Here is a 24,517-nt window from a genome sequence, read left to right as displayed (position 1 = left end):
AAATTCTACCCATTAGACATGAAACGATGCTGGCTAATTTAACACTTAAAAGTTCTCCTGTCATGCAAAAAACAGTTGTTTGTTATGGCATCAATCTGCTGCCAGTGCCGCTACAGTATATATATCCTGCAGAGTGAGTGTGTAGGACTGATATGTGCTAACAAGCCCAGGTGAGTATGGCTAGCCTCACCTCCTAATGCGCTAATAAATGCAGTGGTTTGACAAACCACTGTCTATGTTAATATATTCGCCTTCACCTCCCTGTGACAAGGTGAGGTAGTGAGGGCAGGTAAACAGCACACTGCAGCTGCAGGGTTGATTAAATGTGTGTGTATGTGTTTCTCATCCTGACACCCTACGCCTCTGAACTTTGACTTGACAAGGAGCAGATGTCCCTGAATCAATTTAGTGTTGAATTAACTTACAGATGTTAAGTGATAGCCTATCCAGGTAAATGTCACACAGTAATGAAATACTGCAGCTAATTCTTATTTTAATATGAAATAAAAAGGAATCACACAAAATGGTCTGTGCTGTAGATTCATGTTGTACCATAATTTTGGTTATAATATAATGAGATGAATTAAACATTTCCATTGAACCTACCTGTGACTGTCACAATTACATTGAAATAAAATGGTTACATTGCCAAATTGTAGCACTAACCTGTCTCGGCTCCGCCGGGAAGGGAAGGCAGCGTTGCAGCCAGCCACAGTGCACACATGCATCTCTTTGAGGTGCACATTCTTGTAGTGCAGTTTCATGCTATAGGAGCTCTTGAAGCTCTTCTTACACACATAGCAGATCTTGGGGTCAGGACTTGAGCATGGGTCTCCCTCTGGTGATTGAGAAGAAGGGAATTTGGGTGGGCTGGCACCATAGCCCATCGAAGAGATGAAGCTCTCGTGCAGAGCAGCCATGCTCGCAGCGGCAGCAGCCGCTGCAGCCATGCCTCCATTATAGAGGCCATATTGGCCCATGCAGAACATGTCATAAGTAGGATCGTTGAGTTCTTCCTTGATCTTGATAGGGTGTTGATGAGGGGAGGGTGAGGAGTGACCCTTGCCTTCCATTTCCTTTCTCAAATGGGCTTCCTCACCACCCTCATCGTCCTGTTCCTTCTCCAGACCCCTTCCACCCCTGATGTGTTTTTGTTGTTCCTCCACATCTATCAGCTCATCACGGTAGAACATCTTGGAATCGGAGGTTTCAGACTCATTTTCAAAGTCTCTCTCGTGGTCCTGGTCCTCAGAGGTGAAGCTGTCCATACAACGCAGCTCGTTGGAGCCTTGAAGATCATTTCCACCCCTGCTGTCACTGCCAGTCCCTTCTCGACATTCATCTTCACTCTGTCTCATCATGCCTCTCAGAGCTAGACCAGGGCTCATCTCATCCTGAGAAGGGGATTGCTGCCCACTACCACCACTATGGTTCCCGTTACCATTGCCACTGCTGCTGTTACAGTTACCATTCATTTTGATACTGTTGTGAAGAAGGGATGACTGGTGATGGTGATGATTATGGTGGAGGTTATCATCCTCATCGTCATCTTTGTCCTCATATTCATCTGCCACATCAATTACTTCCTTCTCAATCTTCACTGGCATGCTAGATTTTCTAGGCTTCTTTTTGGGCGTGGGTTCAAAGTTGCTAGTGGCGAGGTCGTGATTGGTACTATGTGTAGATATTCGGTGGGACATGGGTACTGCCTCAGACATATGAACATTATTGTTAGAAGCCGCAGCAGCTAGGATGTGCTGTTGTTGGTCCATTGGGGTGGTACTGTTAGTGGTGGTGGGCAGGATGGGACTGGTGGGCAGTGACACTGGAGGACTGACAAGGTCTGCAGGGGACAGTAGTGTACGGTAGAATGGGGGCACTGGCTGAACTGGCTGCACTGATTTCAGGGTGGGGAACACCAGTGGGCTTTGCAGGGGTGACTGAAGCATAGGGTCTACTGGTGGAGTAGTGAAGCCCAGTGGTGGCCTGCCAGGGCTGGTGAGTGAGAAGCCACCGTTCTTGGTGCTTGAGATAACAGGTGTACCAGGAGTTGAATTGGCACGGATGAGGTCCTTGTCGCGGTTATTGCGCAGCATTGGCATGTGCAACCGTGGATTGGGATTGGCACTGTGGCGGTTGCGGCTGCGCAGTGAGCTGAAGACCATATTGCAGCCTTCAATGGTGCAACGGTGTTTAATCTTCAAGTGTACAGCATTATAATGTATCTTAAGCGTGCCTTTGTCATAAAAGGTTTTGCCACAAGAGTTGCAGCACACACGACCCTTGCGTGAGGTGGATCCCATGCGCCGCATGCGATGCATCTTGGAGGAAAAAGAAGCATGGGTGATGGTTTTAGAGTGCTCATCCTTCACAAAGTGGTGGTGGACATGGTGGTCACTCAAACTGTTGGGTTGCTGAGACTGATTTTGAGACTGCGGTTGCTGCTGCTGCTGCTGCTGTTGCTGGAGTTGTGTCTGCTGTTGTTGAGCCTGCTGGGTGGAAGGGGTTGGTGAGATGGGTGATGCCCTGTTGTTGGGCTCTGTCTTGGGTTCAATGTTGTTCATGGGTCCTAGAGCTCCACGGCTTGGGCTCTGGCCTGTGCGGAAGGGTGACAGGGACACTTCTGACTCACTGGTGTCCACCTGTTCACCTTGGTTTGGCAGGCTGGGCTCCCGGAGCCGGAGAGCAGACTGTTCCATAGGCAAGCCATTGGGGGGCAAGCCAAGCATGGGAGCAGAGACTGGGTTGATGTACTGGAAGGGCAAGAGGAAGGCTAGGCTGTTGGGGATATTCTCAAAATGGTGAATGCTGGATGGGCTACTATTTTCCAGATGTGTCAGAAGCCCCGGGCTACGGGTCCTGTTGTTGCTTTCAATGAATGTCCTAATCCCGGAGTCTGTCTTGGAGGAAGGAACTGTGACTGCCTGACCTTCCTTCTCCTGAATGGCCATCAGCTCCACAATGGACTTGGTCTCACCAAAGCGCAGGAACTGCTGTAGGGTGATGATCTCCTCTTCTCGGGACATGATGGTCCAGCGATCCAGCACCTTGCCTGCAGCATCCTAGATGCCCCAGAAGAGACGAGAGAGAAGACAAAAATACAAACCATTATTGATTGTGCATAATCAGTGTGGACAAAGGAGAAGATAGAGCAGGGGTTAGTTTGTAAGGGCAAGCTTTTCTGCTCATGAAATTCAGAGGCTCCTGAAGCGACAAGCAACTAACAGAGCTTTGTTGAAAATCTCCCCCCTCCACTGTCCTGTTTTTCTACAAATCAGCCCTGCGAATGTGATCATTAATCACATAGTGATGGAAGTTGGCAGGAGTTTAATTGAGTCTCAAGCAAACAAATCAAAAGCACTGAGGTGGGGAGATTAGCGTGTCTCTGCGACTTCCAACATTGTTGGGATGTTAATCTGTGAGACTGGCAAAAACAGCTTTGTAAAAGATGTGAACTCTTGCTGGGACTCCCTCTGTACACAAACTGTACCTAGGGATATTTATAAAATTGTGAGAGCCAGAAAAAATGGCTAACAGAAATAATAGAATAATTAATGCAAGCCTCTAATCGGACCTTGGTTGGCAAGCATTTTTACTGGTATGTTTTCTATCTCTGAGGCAGTGACATGCTCAAAGGAGGATGGGACTTGTACACCGTGTTTATGGGAATGGCCTTGGACATTCAAAGAGCAAAAACTCATTTTCATTTAAGATTGTGTTTGAGTATGTCCTAACAGTGTAAATGAGCTTGTGGTCCTTTCATTTGGCAGGCTGCATACTTATCATGCTCTTGTATTAGTGAGGCCTAAAGGATGTATAAACCGTGTTACTATTAATCATATCAATATGATAGTACGGTTCAAAGGATGCACAACCAGCATCGCCTTTAATACTGATAGTTGATGGTGGCAGAAATATAACATAAAATGAACAGTATTAACAACAGATAATTTATAGTGCTTGGTATTTCCACTTCCTTGTGATTGGTGAGAAACAAGCTTTACATCCCAAATGATCAAAACTACTCCAAATGGGACGTGGGCAGTATTCCAAATAGAGCTCTTTACTGCCTAGTGCGTCTTATTAACAGCTGAAAAATAAAAAGCTTAGACTCATTGTAAATGTGCACATTGTCAAACATCAATGTCCTCTTGTATGAGCCTACATCTCACAGATGTAGTGATGGCAGAACTGTTAACAAAATTATCCTCATAGAGTAACTGCTGACACTGCTGTTGTTACATAAGATGGTATAGTATGCTTGAACAAGACAGAAATGGGGAGAGAGACAGAGAGACATAGTGTAAATACTTCTTTTCACACACAGGTTCCTGGGGGACCAGGCACAAGTGACATCAAGGGAATAAAGCAAGCGATGACAATTAGTCACAGTGAAATGGTAACATTTCATATGTGCTCCTAGCTGCTGGCATCTATAAAAGATAAATGGCAACTCTGGTGAGTAAAAAGCTGTAAAAACCAACATCACAAAGCACAAAGGGCCTGTAAGGAAAAAACAGAAGATAAATGTTTAAAGAGAGACAGCAAAAAAAGAGATAGTACTGGAGAGACACAGAGGAAGAAGAGCAGAAAAACAGAGAAAATAAAAGTGTGAGTGTTTTCATATCATGCCCTCAGATATACTGGAGAAATAGATTCTTCTGAGACGAAACATCAATAGTCACTGGGGTATTTGTTGTTAAATATACATTAAAAAACATTTTACACTTTCATTCTGTGTGCGCTCTGGAGTTTTTTGCCCGAAGGTATGACTTTAAATTCTAGCTTGGGCACTGTTATTTCATACTGCATGGCCATCTGGGCATTAGTACTTCCATTCCATTTAATTGAAACAAAAAAATGAAAGCAAATTAGAAAGTGAATCTTTAAATAGTTCCACAACCATATTTTTAAGATATTGTAGTTCTAAGAAGTGGATCAGTCTTTTAATATTTTCTAAAGGTAGCCTACAGTTACAACTCTGATTAGAAGCTTGAAAAAATCAAAAGCGATTTAAGTGTATTTCTCTCATGAATGGTGTCTCTGTTTCATAAGCAGTAAATAGCAATACAGAGTACTTAAATTTTTGAGATCATTGGTAGACCACATTAAATTCAATTTAAGCCACTTTAAAACATCTTAATATCAATTTCCCAGCTGCCCCACTTTGATGTTTACTTGTCAATTTGAGATTGAAATAACATTCATGAGAACCACACGCTCCCAAAAAGGATGCCATTTTAATGGGAGTTCCATGAATTAATGCTAGGGATTATTCTGAAGTTTATGATAATATAAACTTGAGAATAATCCAATATAATGAAATAAAGCTACAAGAGCTTTGCAGGTTTATACACATAAACAAGATTGCTTGACCAAAGTTGGTCTCCAAACCCACATGCAGCTATCCAGCCGTGTCTCAATCAGTGACTGAATCAAACAGGGTTTAGACGTGTTTCATTCTCTGCTAGTCCTATCTTGTGCCTCCATTTCCCCACTCACAAAGTCAAACAAAAGCCAAAACACAATGACATAGGCCGAACTGCAACCCATTAGTGTTAGGGAGGGCCAGCCAGCTGTCAGAACAGGTCAGCAGTTCTGCTATGCACTGGACCCTGTCTGAGAGGAGGCTATCCAAGCACTCCCCGTTCACTGGTCAATTGAGTTTTGGAGGTCAGTCAACAAGCGTTTGGGCTGGGGTCGGACCTTGGAGCACGGAGACGAAACAAATTCAAAAATGGAGCAAATCAGTCTAGAAAAGGATGTGAGGGGACAAACTTGATTAAAGCTCATTCCATGTGGAAAGTACTACTGTTTTTTTTATGCCAAGAAGCATTTCAATACACGGCTGCTGCTCAAAAGCTCAAAACCTCATTTATAACAAGTATAATTTGCAATACATCACTTTATGGCAGTAATGTTGAATTCCAGACAGAAAATGTTAATGCAGATAACCCCCATGACGATCAGTAAATGATCAAAGATGAGAAAAAAAGAAGCATGTATTGTATTAGAATGAATATCATAAGTATGTGCTGACACACATTTGCAGACAAACTCAGGCCCCTGTAGTCCTTACTAAGTCTCACAACTCCACTCCCCTGCATTAGCTTTGTGATGCTGTGAGAGAAACAAATATGCCATTAGAAGCACTTTTACAAGTAGGCACTCATCTTCCAATTAGCTTAATGTGGCCCTCTTTCCTCTATATTTTCCAGGCGTGCCCCACCTCTTCTTGTACACTCCCTCCAGTAAAATCTCATTAATCCAACCCTCCCCCATCTCCCCCAGTGCTATGACATATTAGTCTGTCATTATGCATCCCAGAGTCCTTTAAACAATACAGCTAAACCTCTGTTTGCCAGGTTAATGACTATTAGCCAATAATTACAGCAGAGAGACGATGGAGTACCCACTTTATCTGGTGGACAGCCTGCTGCTGTTAGTTTATTTTATATGCTTGCCTTCATGTCTCTCAGAATTAACCTAGCAACGGCTGTATTTATTCATCTCTGCCTCTGCAATGCATTCTTAATTCATGGCAGTCTCTAATACTGTGGCACTAGATGTTGTCTAGTGAGTGTGTAGTGGGGTATCCACCTTGCAAATTGCTGACAATGAGGGTGAGCAAATGATGGCCTTGTCATGGACCGGGGCACCACTGTCAGTTAAAACAAATCAGGCAATTATGCAATTAGCAGGTTATGTGCTGGGCTGTATTAAGAGTCAGAGTGTGCAGCGTTGTCAGGTTGCATGGTGTGCATTAGGGATTAACAGCTTAACATGTATATACTTTTCACTAATCATCAGCTATCATACTCAATGAGTGAGTGTATTTGGTAAGCAGTGGAGAGAGATGCCATGCTAGGCACGCACCAAAAAAGGGAAAATATTAGCTATAAATATTTTGTGTTGACCTGTGCCTGCGTACAGTAGCTCAAATGGGAGATCTTTGACCATCATAGAGGTTGCGTGTATAATGCCTCTGATATTTACATTTTCATGTTAACAAACTCTATAAATCTGTGTAGGATGATGCTACACTGGTTTGACATTATCATAAGGGCAACTCAACCGATCATAAGACAGTATCACTTGCAAAGGGGAGGATCAGTTCTCACAATGGCAAAGTAAACCATGGGAACCACATTGATTCACCAATCACCTTGCAGTGAATGCGATCTCCACTAAACCTCGAGGGACTCCCCATTGATCTCCAGTCCTGCTTTCAGATCCAGTTCCTTAAAAAAAACGCTCTATCCCTGTGTTCGCCACTTCAAGGGAGGTTAAGCAAAAGTTCCTTGTGATCTGAGAAGGTCTTGAACCTTGGTGCTTCCTTTTCCATATTCTGTTTCTCTCCCCACCCCATCTCAGGCTGTATGAATAATGCAGAGGATCTAGTGGCGAGGGGTGCCATGGGGGATGGGTTCACGCAAAGCCCACTGCCTGAAGCCATCACATCAGAGGGCAAGAGCTCCCAAGACACAGGCTGCTCCCCCATTGACTCCCCAGTGGCAGGTCAGAGGTCATGTGTGAACAACCAGCTCTACTTCTTCCCCTGTGATGGACCACAGGGAAATCAGTAGCTATGTCCAGATGTGGGTGGAGGACATTTGTAAGAATCATAGACGTTGAAATTTGCACTTGTGATCATAGTAAATTCCTCCTTTATGCGCTACACATCAAAAGAATACTTTTGGATGTGACCTTGTGTATCCAACTTAGATGTTTGACTTTTTTTAAACTGTAGAAACGTGAACATGTATCTTTATAGCAAGATGGCGATCTACTATACATCGATTGTCTGCTGATATACATGATGACACCAATACATAATTAACAAAGCAACAGAAAAAACGTGTCATTCTATCATCTCAAAGGCAGGCAGAGCAGTATCCCTGTGGACCAATCAGTCACTATTAAATAACCTTGTGGTTGCTTATGACAGGAACAGGCCTTTCATAAAGTAAGCCATCACTTACTGAACTGTACCTTTTTGAAATATGTACAATATGCATAGTTTACAGCTGTCCTACAATGCATCAGATTACAAAAAATAACAAATTGCAGCCAAACAAATAAACAGTGTTATTCAGAAACTTTCCTACAGTCTCAGTGGCATACTCTGGAGAGTATTGTGCAAAGCATACTGGTGCCATCATGTATGTCAGCAGACAGGCTTGATGCCTTTCTGAAAGTAGTCTGATCTTAATAAGAAAATGTGCAGTTACACTTGGGTGGGACAGAAGATACAACAGCTGCTCAAAAATCATGTTGCAGTACATTGTATTTTAAACATATGTTCATCCTTTGCTTTTGTTAATTTGTACATAAGCTTTGATAAATACATCTGGTTTAAAAGCATATGTCACTACACGGACATAAAAGTTAGACTTGCCAAATCCGGATTTACATATAACATGCAGTCACCTGTATTTCCATATAGGTGATTCAATTAAGTCCAGAGAGGATCCCCTACACCAGCTCATATTCCTGATTACAACTTGGAACAATTCTAGTTTGATTGCTACTTTATCATTAATTAACAACCATGCAAAAGGCAGTGCCCTGGTCAATATTATGCTCAATACTGAGAGGAGAGTTGGCTGGGCTCTGGTGTGAGTAAATGTGAAGAGGCCACAGGGCTTATACCGCCAGCCCAGGCACACTGATCAACGAACAGGCTGCGAGATACCCTGCCTTCACCTCTCGACCCGATTTAACTCATGGCTTTGGTTAAAATTTCATGAGTGTGTGTTAGTTGTTGCTAAGGGCGCACTAATCGACTGGAGTGAGATTTATAGTGCAGTTGCAGACTGCAAGGATAGAAGGGGGGGTCAGCGGGTTATTATAGAGGACTTTACCACAGACGGGTGAGTCACAATCTGGCACATCCCGTGTTCCAGGTGGCCTTTAGTAAACAGTTTCCGTTTCTTTTCTCACTGATTTTTTTCATTGTCTGTTTTTGAAAACAAATCTGTCATTTCAAAAAATTGCTCTCCTAACCTCTGATTCATCCAACCCCATGACCTCCAGCACCCCCATCACACCCTTTTTTGTTTTAAAGCTGTCCCTCGGCATCTTTAAAAAGTAGAAAGGACAGTCCTTTGGCCACAACCCAGCAGAGGTGCAGATGGGGCGGCACATGGAAGCCATTTCAGGCCCCGGTGCGCTGCAGAGCAAAGTCGGCTGTTCTCTGAGTTCAGAACCTCTGAAGAACCGCCTCACAGCACTAACATGTGAGCAACGTCTGCGTCTGGACTGATGTATTGATTCCCTGTCAGTTTCCACAAAGCATACACAATAACGTTTGCCTGCCTCACCCAACTGTGCTAAGGAACCGTAGCTGTGGTCAATGTGTAAAACTCAACGGGCTTAGCACTGAGCTTGAGGGGATGCCTCAGAAAAGAGGGCTGGAGTAATAGAAGCAGCAAGGGAACGCCTGATGGTTCACATTAATTGAGGATGATTCGTGTGATCTGCTGGGTCTGGATGTAGCAGCCAGGTCTGTCGTGGGCCTGGGAGACAGATGTGGGGGCCGCTGTGCCCCCTCCAGGGCCAATGGAGAGCAGTGAGGCGGCTGAGAAATGGTCTGTCTGTCCAATGTGTGTGTATTGGTAGAGATGGTGGGGGGGGTGGAGCTGACAACCTGCTTTTCTTTCCCTCTTATATCACATCTCCTTTGTCTTGATTACTATTTTGGCAGGAGGCCGGTGCAGAGAAGCTGCATTAACATATGCTCACAATTTGCTCTTTGGCCACGTAGTTACATGTTTCTACTGTGTCTTGATGTATCTGTCATTTCTGTTCCTCTTTTGTGTAAACCTACTCCTTATCACATTATATCCTTGGGGTAGTAATGGGTAGTAAAACATAATCTTTGCTAAGTAACCGTGCTTAAAAAAAGTGACATTTAGAATGTGATAAAAGCATAAACATGCATTCATTGCTGATGAAAACTTTTGAGTTTTTTAAAACCAATCTGTGAATATAATTTGTTTCTGACTATATTGTACATAAAGTCTTCAATAGCTGGAACCACAGTTGCAAAGATTTGTTAAATTTTTTCCTGTTTCGTCCTCTATACTACCTGGAATGTAGCATTGATCTTCACAAATCAAAATAATCCACCAATCCATCAATTTCACATTACTGTGTAAAAGGAAATAGATGTGAATGAATAATGGATTGTAGTGTAGGTAAACCTTCCAAGTCATTTTGTTTGGTCTAGCTAGAGGTGTCTGTAACACACAGCCACATTGCATTAGGGCAGCTTTTCGACTTTCTCCTGTGCTTTTGCTATGGAGCATGCAGGAGGAAAGAGAATAAGCTAATGGACTCTTTACTTAATGTGATCAGAGCCATTATTGACATGCTGCCAGGAAGATGCAAGACCATTAACTCGAGCCTCTCTCTCTGGTACCTTCCCTCCACCCTGTTCCTTTCCCCGACAGTATTTTACTGTCGGCCTGACTCACATATGGAGGAAGGGCCACTAGGGGGTCTGGGCGCCCCTTAGGAATCTCTGTCCGTCGTGTTAACTAGGAATCTATGATACAAAGTGGCAAATAGAATGTGAGTCATTCATTATAGTTGTGTGTTATGTTACAATATATATATTTGATATATTATATCTACAAAAATTCATATAAGACATTTCAAGAAGATATCAGTGATTACCAAACCAACACGTCTGACACACATAGAACAAAAATGGAACTGTAATTAAGTAATTAGGCAAGTGAATTAGACATTTAAATTGTGTTATGAGCTATTATTGTTTATAAGTGTTTTCGTACAGTCATCAGCACTAATAACAATATTTGAAGTGACACCTAAGACCGGGCTATTTATCAAATAAGTGTGCAGTAGTGTTTGTTAGGAATATTGTTGTTTTACCAAAATGAAACAGTACACTGACAAGGTAAAATGGTCCCAAATTACTAACAGTGCACTACCCCTGTTTTTAAAATGCCTCACTGGAATTGTTGCCTGGCATGTAAGTTGGTTCATTCATCTTGGAGGTGAAGGGTGCCAATGTGGCTGCAGTGTAATTTACCCTACTCCAACCTGTGTGCCAGAACACATCTATCCCTGTGGCCCAGGGGCTCACTTCGCCAGCAGCCCAGAGGATGTTCGTGTTTATGCATGCATGCGTGTGTGATATATGCTTGTGTCTGCGATCATGTGGGTACGACAGGAAGTGGCGCTCAGGTCTCTCGGGGCATGGTTCCAGGACCCAGGGTCTGTCTACTGTCATAAGTTCCAGAATGGTGATTACTTACTGCAAAAATAAACACCATTACCATCTGGTGCTGCCTCTTTGTACTGTAACTTATACACCGAGAAAAGCTCTAGACCATCAAAACACACAGGATTGAGAACAATAACAGGAAAAAATTAGGATCTGCACTGTAAAATTTGTATTTTTTTGGTTTCCCTGTACATGTTTGTGAGCATGTGCCATATAACAACTCAGAAGAATGCCTTTCATTTTGAATGTTCAGATTGAAGTTTCAAACTCAGTTTGTTAAAAAAAAAAAAAAAAAAAAACTCTTGATCTATATGAGGGGGAAGATAGTGAAGAACAAAAGGTTTATCGGGACACATGGTGAGAAAGGTTGGATGATGGGGGTCATTCAAGACCGCTGAGGCCTTGCAGAGCCAGCAGATGTTTGATCTATCTGCAGCACATCTGGTCCTCAACACACTCAATCCATTTCACTCGACTTCTCCTTTTTAGATTTTCATTGTTCTTTACGGTCCACTAAACTGAGCATTTCCCCTTGCGGCCCACAAATATACATTCAGAATTTGTACTACCAAATTTGTGAGCAATTTTTACATATAGGCTTTTGTTTTCATTTGTGATTTGAATTTGTTTTTTTTTTGTTTTTTGGAAGATTTGAATATTTGTCCCTTATCAAACATCTGTAAGGAGGTCCCTTCTTCAAATGGGTTTGAAATTCCCAGCAAAGACCCAACCCCTATGGCAATAAGCAGGCAAATGAAAGCTGTCATTCTCATTGTAGCAGGCCCTGGGAGGGTCGTACAGTGTTTAACAGCTTCATTGTTTTTTTAATGTTGGAAACAGAGAGGGGTGTGTACTGCAAAGGTTTCTGAATTCTGGAGTGCGACGTGACACGAGGACTGTCAACTCCCTGTAACTCTCCATGCAACTTCCTTTCATAAATGTCAAGTCCATGACCTAGCGGCAAATCCCTGGCAGGCTGGGTGGCCATGCTAGCAGGCCGGTCAGCCACACAATGTCTGAGCTTGGCCTCGGTGACATGGGGGAAATGGAGCGAACCGCTGTTCTGTTTGTTCAGAGAAAGGATGCAGGGCCACCTGGAGGCTCAGGTCCAGGCTCACCAGACAAAAACATAACCTATGTGTGTCTAATAGATGCTGGAACAGATTGTGTGTGTGTGTTTGTGTAAATGTACAATAGAAAAAGGTATGTGTTAATGCAATAGAAAATGAAATGGCTTCCTCAGTTTGAGTGCAAATTTAATATGCTTGTACTATGCTAAAAACACTGTAGGCTTGTCCTGATTTAAGCCCATGTGTAATGCAATCTTCCTGTGTTTGGGTCTGGCTTGGTCTGGCAGTGCTGTGCAGAGCAATGCTATTGATCCCTATAGCCTTGTGGTCTGCAGGGTTCCTGTCAGTAAACGCAATGAGCCGGAGCACCTTCCATTCCCCCTCCCTGCCCTGTGTAGCACTACAAGCTAAACAGCCATCACAGAAACTCAATACAGGCAGACTGGGCCCAAGTCGTCAGCTAGCAGCAGTGCCCTACAATGTCCCATGAGGCCGCAGCTAAGTCAATTTAGCGTCAGTGTAGCATCTCACCTCGTAGACCTATTGCCAGCATAATATGTCGCACTAATATGTCTCTCCATATGAATTACAAGGCTGTGAGAGGAACGCAGATGCAATAAGTATGGATTAGCTAATGTCCAGTTCTGTCTGAGTCTTGTTGGGATGGAGGGTAGAGGTAACGGTAGTAATAGCCTCTAACAGGGTGTCTGGCTGTGGCTTGGAGGTGAGATGGGGGCATACAGGCTTCTGGGATTTCCAAGGAGCTTGGGGAAATAAACTTTCCTCTCTGCTGCAGAAGAATAGAGGAAGGAGCGAGAGAGAAAACATTGAAAGAATGATTAGTGAAGAATGAAAGAGATGGAAAGAGTGCGATGGGCTGTTAATGTGATTTTTCTCACTATTGATCAACCTGGAGGGCTAGAGTTGTTTGGGTTAGAGGTCTTGAAGCCCTTACCTTGTCTGCTCTGTGTCAGTGTGTTAATGTGTGAACCCATTGATTTGTATTGTACTTGTATAGTTGCCCTTTGTGTAGGCCAAAGCGCCTAACAGAGGAAGAGTGGGATGGGAGCAGAGCTTGGAAAGAGAAGAAAACAAAAAGGTGGGAGAAGAGGTGAGCGTGTGGTCAAATGGGGGCGTAATTAGGAAACATGTTACCACTAAACTCTATATATTGATCAGGAATGATTCACAGTTACCATATCTTCCCCTTGGCTTGTGTGTCTAGGTGCTTTTAATAATTCATTTTGCATTATAACTCTTGTACATCGCTACCCAGTAAACATTTAGATATATCTGTTTGTCTGATTTCAAACCACTTATAAGCGTTCACCTTTTCACCTCGAAGTTTGGCTAAACTGGATGATTTGATTGATGATTAATAACTGAGAAAGCTGTCTCATTATTTTCATTATTCTGCTTGCTCTGCTTTCACAAAGAAATGCAATTGTCCCGTTTATGAAAAATTTCTGTTCTGTTCACATTCAAAAGAAATTGGAACTGTTGGTTGGTTTTATCTAGCTGCTATCTAGCTGATATACTGAATAAGATCATATACTTTCAGATGAAATGGCATTCATACACGTTCTCAGCCAGAAATAGTCCCAACAAAGAACATATGTTTTTTTTTTTCCTATACCAACACACACATGCACACACAGAGGCCATGCTTGCCATTGGCAATCCCTGCAGGCAGATGTGGGGTGAATGCCAGCAGCCTGCTGAGTGAGTAGGCCAGTGTGCCCTTAGCTCAGTGCTGGGCACTACGGTGAGCTGCTTTGATGTGTGTGTGTGTGTGAGAGTGTGTGTGCGGGGGGGTCAGTGAAACAGCAGAGGGACTGTGTAATCCTCTGACATGCCTGTGGAAAAATACAAGGATCCCTCTGACAGTGGCTGAACTAAAAGCTCAGAGGACCTGTTAGTGTGTTCACAGGTTCATGCGTATAGGACTGACTGCAGGCTATGTGGTGATACTGACACATAAACACACACCACGCACACACAAGTCATGCAGTGACACACGTCTGCGCCCCATTAAGATGCATTGCAGTCTTCAGAGCCAGTCTCCATAGTAAGGTTTCTGGCTTGGTGACACTAATTCCTAAAAGGCTACATCACTGGCAAGACTGTGGTGTAACCATGTATGGTGCAGTCCTCAACTAAGATGGCAAGCTGCGTTGCTTTAGACCCTACTCACACAGAAACACACATTGACACACACACACACATACAGGCCAGTACATTAACACAAACAGTTTGGTTTTGCAGTTGGAATGCGGGAGGACAGGCGAAGAGTTTTGGCTCTGCCCTCTCTATACTTTGCATAATTGCATCTTACATTTCCTTTAGTCTGAAGTGATGTTGAATCCTAAACGGCTATGGGAACTGGGTCTGTTGATCATTACATTTTGGCAGAGTAACCTGCCACATGTGGGAGAGGTAGCAATACAGATAATGTGTGTATATGTCGGTGCAAGTATGTGTAAATGTCTTCATCTCTACAGTATGTGGCCTCTTGAGAAAAAAGCAGGGCAAATTAAAGGACATTAAGCATGTGAATTAGCCACAGGTTTAATGTGAGCTCTATGAAACAATAATCAGCAGAACAATAGTAGACATTTCATCTTCTTATTGTCTAATCGCCCATCTGACTGCTTGTATATTTCCCCTCTTAACCCTTGAGATACTCACTAATGGCCCTCACAATGGAATTATTTACTACCCATGGCAGGGGGGCAAATGGGTCAAATTGTGTATGTGTGTGTGTGTGAGTGTGCGTACTTGTGCCCCTTGCAGTCAGAGTGAATGAAAGGGAATGATGGAATCATTGAAGCACGCAATGACTGAAAGAAGAGGAGAAATGAGAGAGGGGCTGAAGGAGGAGTACTGTGTACTCTAGTGGTGCTTGCTAAAGTGAAAAATCATGCCATGGTGCAGAGGGGCCTGGTTTTGTCCACTGGGAGAAGTGACTACATCTATGCTGGCACTCAAGTGCTCTTAAATACTCTCTGTTTCGCTCTCCGTCTCCCCCCTGCCTCTCTCTATCTATACCCCCTCTTTTCGTCCGTCTCTTTCTTCCTTTCCGAGCTGTCCCCAGGTCCAGTCCAGGTACAAATGCCTATTTGCTGTACAACTCCCACAACATGTTTGTGCCTGCTCGTGCTTGTCCCTAACAGCATGTAAAACAAAAAAAAGGAAAAATGGGCCCTTTCTTTATTCATAAATTGCTCCGCAGAACACAAAAGCCTCCTGAATGGAGATGTCAAAGTGCTATTAGAAATGTCTCTGCTGGAAGAAGTCGCACAGCTTCTTTGTCAATAGGCTTTAATTCACTATGGAACTAAGAACAGTCATGTCCATGTGTGTGTGTGTGTGTGTGTGTGTGTGATGATTCAACTTGGAAATCTGTTCACCTGCATCCTCCTTAGCATTTCACCACAAGAGGTCAATCCTGATTAAAATATGAAAGAATTACATCAATTATATTATAGTTTTTTCTTCTGCATTTGGATAATTTACTGATCCTGTTTGAATTTCTCATGAAGAGCTGTTAATAAATTGTGTGTAATATTACAGTGACACCCATTATTTTAATAAGTGACTGACAGTGGGGGGATCAATTCACAGTTTCACATCCTGTTCAGCTCTAATTGTGTCATGTTGAGACAGAATGCTCACTTCTTGATTTAGAGGTGAGCACTGCGGAGATGAAGGCTGTCTGTATAAAGGGAATCAACAGTGCTGCTAACCATCACCTGCTGGGCTTAACCCTGCAGTTGCCAACACATTCAGAACGTAAAGAGAAACACAATAGCAGACGAGCCTTTCATTCTCACACCTACAGTCACAGAAGGCTTTCTGTCAGCTGTGCAAAATTGCGTATGTGTGTGTGTGTTTGTACAGGGGTGCATGCATCGTAGACATATTTCCCCCCTCTAATTAGCACAAGGGAGTCCTGGGGGCAATCAGAGCTGAGGTTAATGAGAGAGGGAGAGAGCGGAAGAGACGAGGTAGGGGTGCAGCAAGTACTGCGCACCATGCTGCACCGGTGCTACAGTACCCTACACACCCTTCTTATCACGCTGTCACCCTGAAGGGGCATCATCCTTACAGCACCCACATTGATGTTTGGGCCTGTGACATATTGCGTGTGTGTGTGTGCGCGCATGAGAGCGGCTTCGTGAGAGTTCCTCTCTCTGCGCCCTGATGATCCTTCTACCCATCTTTGTCTCGTATTATCTCTCCCTTCACGTCTCTTTTCTCTCTGTAAGGCCCAGATGTGACAGCATGTTTCCCATATCAGAGAGAATTGGTACACTGGGAGAGAAAAAGAAGTGAGAGAGGGAGCGAGACAGAGCTGCCACAGTGGTCTTGGCATCTGTCTGTTCTCAATTGGTGTGCGGCGGTGCTGGTGGGAGAGAAGCACACTCTAGCATATGTCATTGCTGAACATTGCCCAGGCAGTGTGAGCGCTAACGCGTACAGTGAGGCCGTATCAAAGACGATTCGTCTTCTCGGATGGATTCACTTTAGAGGGTAATGATTTTGCTGTTCATGTCAACAAACTATAATGATTTTAAATATCAAAAATATGCACTGGATCTATAATTTCTTTGTCAGATTTTGGCATAGTTTGTCGACTACAGTTCTGCGGTCTTCCACAAACCCCTTCGACACCTGCTGACCACATGGCTGTGCACTGGATCACTGCATACTGTGTGCTGTTTACAGGACAATTTGTATTAGTCTGTGTAGTGATATTTTCATTTAGTCATTGCTTTTGTTGTATCTGTGCACTGTACTTTCAAATCAGAACATGTTTTACTCCAAAAGGACGTGCAGCATTTTAGAAAATATTTTTTCTTACTTTTTTAGTAATAAAAATCGCAAAAATAAAAATAGTCGGCATCTTTTGGGATAGTTAAAAGTAGAGACAGAGAAAGGAAACAGGAGGAGAGACAGAGGAGTGAGAGGTGCAACCTAGTTGGATGTTACAGTTCATTTTGGTTGCATCTAACCACTGGGCCATCAGGATGCCCCGGAAAATAATTGTTTTTTAAATATTTCTTTCATAATTACAACACATACTTTCAGATTAAAAGCTTTCTTTTGTAAAGGTCTTTAAATTATGAACGTGCTTTTAAACATCAAGACTGATAACAGTCCAGTTCCTTGTTAAGAGTAAAATTGATTTTAACGTCAATTCAAATCAAAATGACTATAAGTAGCCAGTTGTCAGTCTTCATTGTGTGCATCTCTTTCAGCATCGTATCCCACTCCCATGGTCTTACATGGTTACAGGCTCCTTTCTCTCTCTGTGTCTAGGTGACCTAGTGCAGACAGAGTGGTGGCTCATGTGGCTGTCACTTCAAACATGATGTGATTGGGGAGGAGGGACAGAGAAGAGGATCCTGCATTATTAAAACGAGTGCTGCCATTAGAGACATTTATACAGTAGAATGACCAGATCAAACCATAGCACAGATACACACACATGCACACAGGTTCACAGATGGACCACACACACACACACACACACACACACACACACACACAGTCTCAACACTGTGGTCTATTAGCCTAGGCAGTGAGTTTTCCATGAAGAAATGACAGGGATTATAGTTACTGCTGGTAAGAGCGCATACAATTAAAAAAAGGCACAGTTTTCAGACATTTTAAGGTTTTCCTGATGACATACGTATATTGTCAGACTTGTATTACAGTTTCCCTTCATTTCACACTCTCCCACCACTGCCAAAACAGGACTTAAGGGTCACATTCATCCAAGCAAAACATTGCTTAAAGATTAAAGATATTGGCTTCAGATGTTGTACATTTTTTGTCTGTCACTATTTCATGTTACAGAGCGAACACAAGTAATTTGCTCCCACGTCTCTGCGCGCAGCTACCTTTTCCCCTTTTAGTCTTCTGGCTTGTTTTTGTATCTCTCACCCGTTAACAATAATGCTTGGGGCGAGCACAGATGTAAGAAGTAACAGCTACGCTAAGAGAAGAAAAGATGAGCGGAAAAAAGATAGAGGATGAGAGAAAGGGAAACAGACGGGTAACGCTGCTCACAAGCATCACTTGTCAATTTACAGCCGTTGCTCCCTGAACCGCACCGTATAAATTTCCAGTGTGACATCCGTTTCTACTGCTTCCAAGCCGACTCAGGCTCCGTCCCACCAGATCTCCTCCCCAGACACATACTTGGAAACCTTAAGTACAGACATTGTGCCAGATGTAGTCTGCCTTTACTTTTATTTATTAATTTTTTCAGGTTTTGAAATGTTGACTTTTTTCTGTATTGGAATCACTATGGGGGAATGAGAATGGATGGGGTAATGTCTCAGAGGATTGCTGCTTTAGTGTATTTGATGTGGCCGCTGCCATGCAGACAGAGCACATGTGTGCACGCACATTTACTCACACGCATGCATGCAGGCACACACACAGGAGTGTATGACAGTAAATCATCGGTGTGATGTGTGTGTGAGTGGGTTGAGGATGAAGAGAAGGGCCAAAGAGCACCAGGGGATGTTGTGTATCCAAAGGATAGAGAGACAGAGAAATAGAGCAGGAGAGAGAGAGGAGCTTGGCACTGCTCATCTTTGAGTGATGGCAGTTTTTCAGGGTTGAGACATGGCCTCCCTTTAATCTCTCTATCCTTAGACATGAAAATGGAAGAAAAGGCGGAAAGGAGGGTGGCTGAGGGGACCAAAGCAGAAACCTTTGTTGGGTCTCGTGCCAGATTGATTTTTACTTTATATCGCTTTTATTTTAAGGCAGACAATAAAACTCACCTTCCTGCCAACGTGCACATAGAGGATGGCAAAAACAGAAATGATGAGTTGTGACTCACAATGGACATGACTTTTGTCTTGACTGGTTTAGTGCCAGCACATGAATTCTTCATTGTTTTTTGAAGCACCGGCAGGGCTTGTAACAAGTATATCTGACCCCTGGCAAGTCCATCTTAAAATTACACCCATATCAAAATAGCCTAAATGACTCGTCCTCAAGTCTCTAACTCATATGAAACGAGGTGTAGGCCTCATAGCCAAGAAAGGAATCTGCAAAGAAAACACGACCTCAGAGGAGTATGAGCTTAGGTGCTTGCACTAATACAAGATTGCGTTATAAATGCAACACCTGTTTCGACTTAAAAAGTAGAGGCCAGTAGCAAGATTAGCGAAACATGCCCATAAAGGGAGAAGGTGGCTGGGCATACGCTCTGATAACAACAGTCTCTGTCCTGTGTTCATTTCAAAGAGCTGAAGGAACTGATGTGGTCATAATGCGGAGGAATTCATTCCACTGTTACACAAAGGCAAACTTCTGTCATTCAGCCAGAGAAAAGTGGCTGAAACTGTCTATTTTTAGCTTCTAAATCATACTGCGCTGAAAGGCGATTGATTTTTTTTTTTTTTTTGCAGAATATGGACCAGTAAAAACCTCTTAAAACATTAATAAATGGCAAGTTGAGCCATAGATGTCACCACTGGCAAACTTTTTCAACAGATGGTACTCCAGCCTCAGGGTTTTTACGGCTAGTAAATAGGTAATGAGATTTCACCTCACTCAACAGGCAAAAGATATATTTTCTACCCTATAATTGCTATAACTCTAAACGTAACACTATGGGAATTTAAGTGAGTAATTACAAAGCTTTGAGACATGTTCTCTTTTCAGAATTGGGAATCTGGGAAATCAATCGAACTCCTTTCCTGAGGGACAATGGGTGTGCAGCTCACAGCACTAAGGAGGCTTGATCTAGGACTGATCTCAGGAATTTTACCACAGTAATTAGGTTTGTCAGCTTGGCAAAGTGGGAAAACGCTTTGTACTGTGTCGCCACAATGGGCTGGATTTTTGTCAGGGATCAAGATGGAGACAGCACGCCCCATACCTAAGCAGGCCGCACTGCTTGACAAAGGTGTGATTCACTGCTTAATGTGAGACACTGCAGCTGAAAAAGTCATTGTCAAATTGTCAGGGCCCTTTGGCACATTGTTCAGTGGCTTGCTGTGATTACATTGTCAGATCACACTGAGTCTTTACGCTGTGACGGCTAGTGGCAAAGACCTTGACAGGAAGTCAGCCAGGAGTTTAACACCTCACGCTACCAGTGGCAGTCTCCTGTTAAGCAGTTAGCAGTGGTTAGGGCTGCAACAATAGCAAATGGTTGCAACACACAAAACTCTGAGCTGCTGCACCAAGAGCTCTGATCTACAACTGGCACCACATAAACACAAACATTACTGCACACATGCACACAGCCACGCGACTGTGGTCTCCCAGTAATAGCTTTGTACCTCTTGGGGCCTTGCGCTGACCGTTCCTGCTCTTATCTTTGTTTATGTGGAGGGTAGATCATCATGTACAAGTGTGTGTGTGAGTGCTTGCGCACAAACCCTTGCAACCGGGTTGTTAAAAGTGCACATGTGAGTAAGAATGCAAGTATGTGTGTGTGTGTGCGTGCGTGCGTGTGTGTACCGGGGAGGTGATAAGGCAGTGCCTGGCACCAAAGTGCCAGTTGGCATTGAGCCTTAGATCCTGAAGATGAGAGTGTAATACTTGGGCGCGTGTGTGTGAGCATACACGTACACACACACATACAGTGTAAACCAGAGGTAAGGTGGAGACAACACAGAGGAGAGCATGCCACAAGTACCTCCTAGTGCATGTGCCTACGCCTGAGTGTGTGTGATGTGTGTTATCCTGCATGCATGTGCCTGTACTCACTGAGGTCAGTCACCTGTAGCAGTCTATTGATCTTCCCTCTTCAGAAAGCCCTGTTGTCTTTGTTGATTACTGCCTTTGCCTTCCAACACACACAGATACACACACAGACTTTCAAGGTAGAGTTGTGGGAGGCTATAACTGCATCTTCTACAACAAAATCCAGGGCTAGAAAAGTCTTCTAGAAATGGCACTTGCAGGCTGAGCAGTGAGTGCTGGGAACTGATGTATCATCGAGTGTTAAACCATCATTTCTGGTGACCCTATATCATATCCTGTCTACGCCTGCGGCACTCAGCCCACAGAGAGCAGTGTGCCAGTGACAGCACGGCTCACTTGGTGGTCCCAGCACTCAGCCACTTACCCATTTAATAAGACAGTCTTTAAGAGGACGAAGCCAAGCATATGCGCGGCGCTGGTAGAGATTTTTCTTTTTTTCCCCCACATTTACAAGAGCCCTTTTTGTTGGAGGCCCAGGGGCTGGCATTCACCGAGGCTGCGTGTGTGTGCGTCTGTTAGGTATCCATTTATTATCCATTTATCACTGCTATTAGTCGCCTTCTCTTTTTCTCTCTCTCTCGCTGCCCTTCACCTTAGTGAAATTCTAATAAACAATCAGGGTTGCACCATGCTGAGATGCCCTGTAATGGGCTCCTAATTAGCCACTCCAAACACAGAGAGCGGCTGCTTCACGCCTCGTTTTCTGCACTCATCTGCGCAAAACTGGATGAATTGATTCCATTTGCTCGCCACTTAATGCACTGATTGTTTATTGGCATGGCTGGGGATAAAAACAAACAAACAGACAAAAAAATGTCTTTAAGCTTGCAACGCATGCTCATACTAATCACCATTAAAAACAGGCTGACCTACGACGGAATTCAACTGACTTTGAAGTTTTTTCAGTTCCCTCTCAAGAGAAGAGCATGTCTTTACTTTCGCACTGAGGCTTTGCTCCTAACCCCCCCACCTCCTCCTTCTCCTCCACTCCTCAACCCCTCTGTCCACCTCTCCACTCCTGTCTGAGGTGAAGTGAAGCCAGACCAATTGGTGGAGGAGAGGCAGCGTCTTTCTTTAGACCACAGACAGAGGAAGTGAAAGCGAGAGTGAGGATGTGTGGAGGGCGTGGGTAGTCATCACCTTCTCCTTACATCTGCATGACAGGTCATCCTGCTTAATAATGGAACTCATGCACAACACGTCTAAAGGGGATAACGAAAAGGGCACCAGAGTAGAGGCATAATAAATGCGGCTATATAACAAGCAAGTGAGCCAGTAAGGTGTTAACTTGTTCAGAAATTGCCAAAATATAGAGTAAGAGACTACATGAATTGGAATTTAAAATATCGGTTTCGAAAAGAGGAGTCACTTAAGTCCAAACTGAGCACCCATTATACTTTTGCAACCATCCCACATTATTTTGTATTCTGTGGTGAACTTCCACAGGTGTCTCGGCACTGTTGGTTCACGGTGGGGTCAGTTAACCTTATAACCACCACCACACAACTTGGAGGTACAGTACCGGCTGTGTCCTTTTTGCCAATGACACCACAGTATCACGTAGAAACACAGGAAGTCAAACACAGCTGGAGCCATTGCTGAAAAACGAGACGGTGATAGAAACGGTGCAGAGTACAACCTCAGCAGTCACCAGTGTGTGGTTCACCAGCATGTGTGCATCTGTGAGTGTGTGTGTGTGTGTGTGAGGTCTTTCACTGTGTGTCACGCTCCTTTCCCTCCACCAGTCTGCCTAGCTCATTTCCTCCACAGGCTGCCTCCCTGCTACTTTATGAGTGAGAGCTTCTACAGCTCTCACCTCAGGACACACTTCAGTGTCTAAATGTTTCCATTTGTGGGGGAAGTGACACACATTCACTCACACAACAGGGCACCTACCCATAACTAACCATCTTGCATACAAGCAGCAGTGAATCATGAAAGTGATTGATTCAAATTCTCGCTTTCTATATGTGTGTGTATGGGTGGATGTATTTTTGGGCCTGTGAAGGCACAGGATGTGTGAGTGTCTGTGCACAATTCTCAAGTGGTATTTAGAGTGTACGTATACTTTCAACTGCTATATTAAGCATCAGTCATAATGTGGGGGAGCAGTTCAACACATTTATGTACTGTATCTGATAGTACTGTTCATTATTTGCACCAGATTTGTACTCGTTTTAGGAGACTTCATATATTGTTCTGCGTTGTTTTCATTCAAAACATTCATTTATTTTTCTGTCTAGAAGTGCTGAGCCCTGACAGTGACTACAGTCCCAAATCACCACTTATACTACTACAGTGATTTCCACCACAGTCACAAACAATTCCGTGTGACAATCAATGCAGGACTAGAATCTCTCGTGCAAATCAATACGGTGAGGTGCTGCAAGACAAACCAGTGCTGCATGAGATCAACACCTTCCCACACCGTCATTAGTGTCGCTGACCTTGAAGTAAAATTCAATTTCCCTCAGCAGCAATAAACCCCTGTAGCCCCCTGAAAAGCCACTTCAGAATTCAGAGGCCATTTCCTCCTTCCAGGGCAGGCGAGACAGGATATTATAAGTTATGAAAAAGGATATATGGAGCGAGGGATGCCGACTGAAAGAGAGGGATTCTGTTTGAGGAGGTAATTATAACATGGCCCTCTTTGAAAAGTAAAGAGGACAGAGCCTGGCAGAGGTAAATAAAAATTCCTGATAAGCAGGCTGGCAGATTTCCAGTTTCAATTAGGGTGCGTGGCTGACTATGAGAGCCTCTCATGGGGAGCTTCAGCTGCACCAGGGCATCAGCGAGGACCTGTTGAGGGAATTCTCCTGAGGCATGGACACTGGGTAAAAAGAGAAAGGCAAATGTGCAGAGAGAGAACGAGAGATCCCATTACACTGATCAGTGTAATGCATATCACATGGAGCAGGCAAGGGAGAGGAAGGAACAGGGTGTTCAGAGGGGATGAGGAGAAGAAGGGCACCCCATTAATACAGGCAGAATATTCCTTTTTATTCTAATTATGACATGCCAGAGGAACTTAGAGGGGAGAAGAAAAGCAGTAGTGGCTCCTTTTCTTCACTTGGATGTGGAGACACCAAGAGGTGGACAGAGATAGCTGCTTTCCTCAGATTTAGACTGAACATGAATAAGGTTGTGTGTGTGTTGGGGTGTGGCGGGGGCCATGGGAAGAGATGCAGCCGGTGAATCAAACCAGCATCTCAGATAAAGCTGTAGGATTGGCTGCGAGGCTTTGATGTCAGCCGTATCATGGGGATTTCAGAGGGAAATGGGTAAGAAGGTGGCGCTCATACACTGTGCGTGTGTAGCCTAGCTGAGCGCAGTTTGATCAAACCCCTCCAAGGATCCCATGGGAGCCCCTAGACCTGACCATGTATGTTAAACATATCATTTTCACTTCCCATGTTTGCCCTGCACAGCATGTTAACTCCCCAATCAGATTTTA

At 43.8% G+C, this 24,517-nt stretch overlaps 1 protein-coding gene across 1 annotated transcript in view; it reads right to left on the bottom strand.

The window, feature by feature from the left end:
- Positions 1 to 24,517, bottom strand: part of bnc2 (basonuclin zinc finger protein 2) — a 91,252-nt gene that overhangs the window by 7,424 nt on the left and 59,311 nt on the right. The window contains exon 5 of the mRNA XM_070828121.1: positions 667 to 3,062. Within this exon, the coding sequence (XP_070684222.1) occupies positions 667 to 3,062 (2,396 nt within the window). The remainder of the gene's footprint in view (positions 1 to 666; positions 3,063 to 24,517) is intronic.

The sequence above is a fragment of the Pempheris klunzingeri genome, chromosome 3 (genome assembly GCF_042242105.1).
Source record: "Pempheris klunzingeri isolate RE-2024b chromosome 3, fPemKlu1.hap1, whole genome shotgun sequence".
Lineage (NCBI taxonomy): Eukaryota > Metazoa > Chordata > Actinopteri > Acropomatiformes > Pempheridae > Pempheris > Pempheris klunzingeri.
This window is presented reverse-complemented; position numbering and strand designations above follow the sequence as displayed.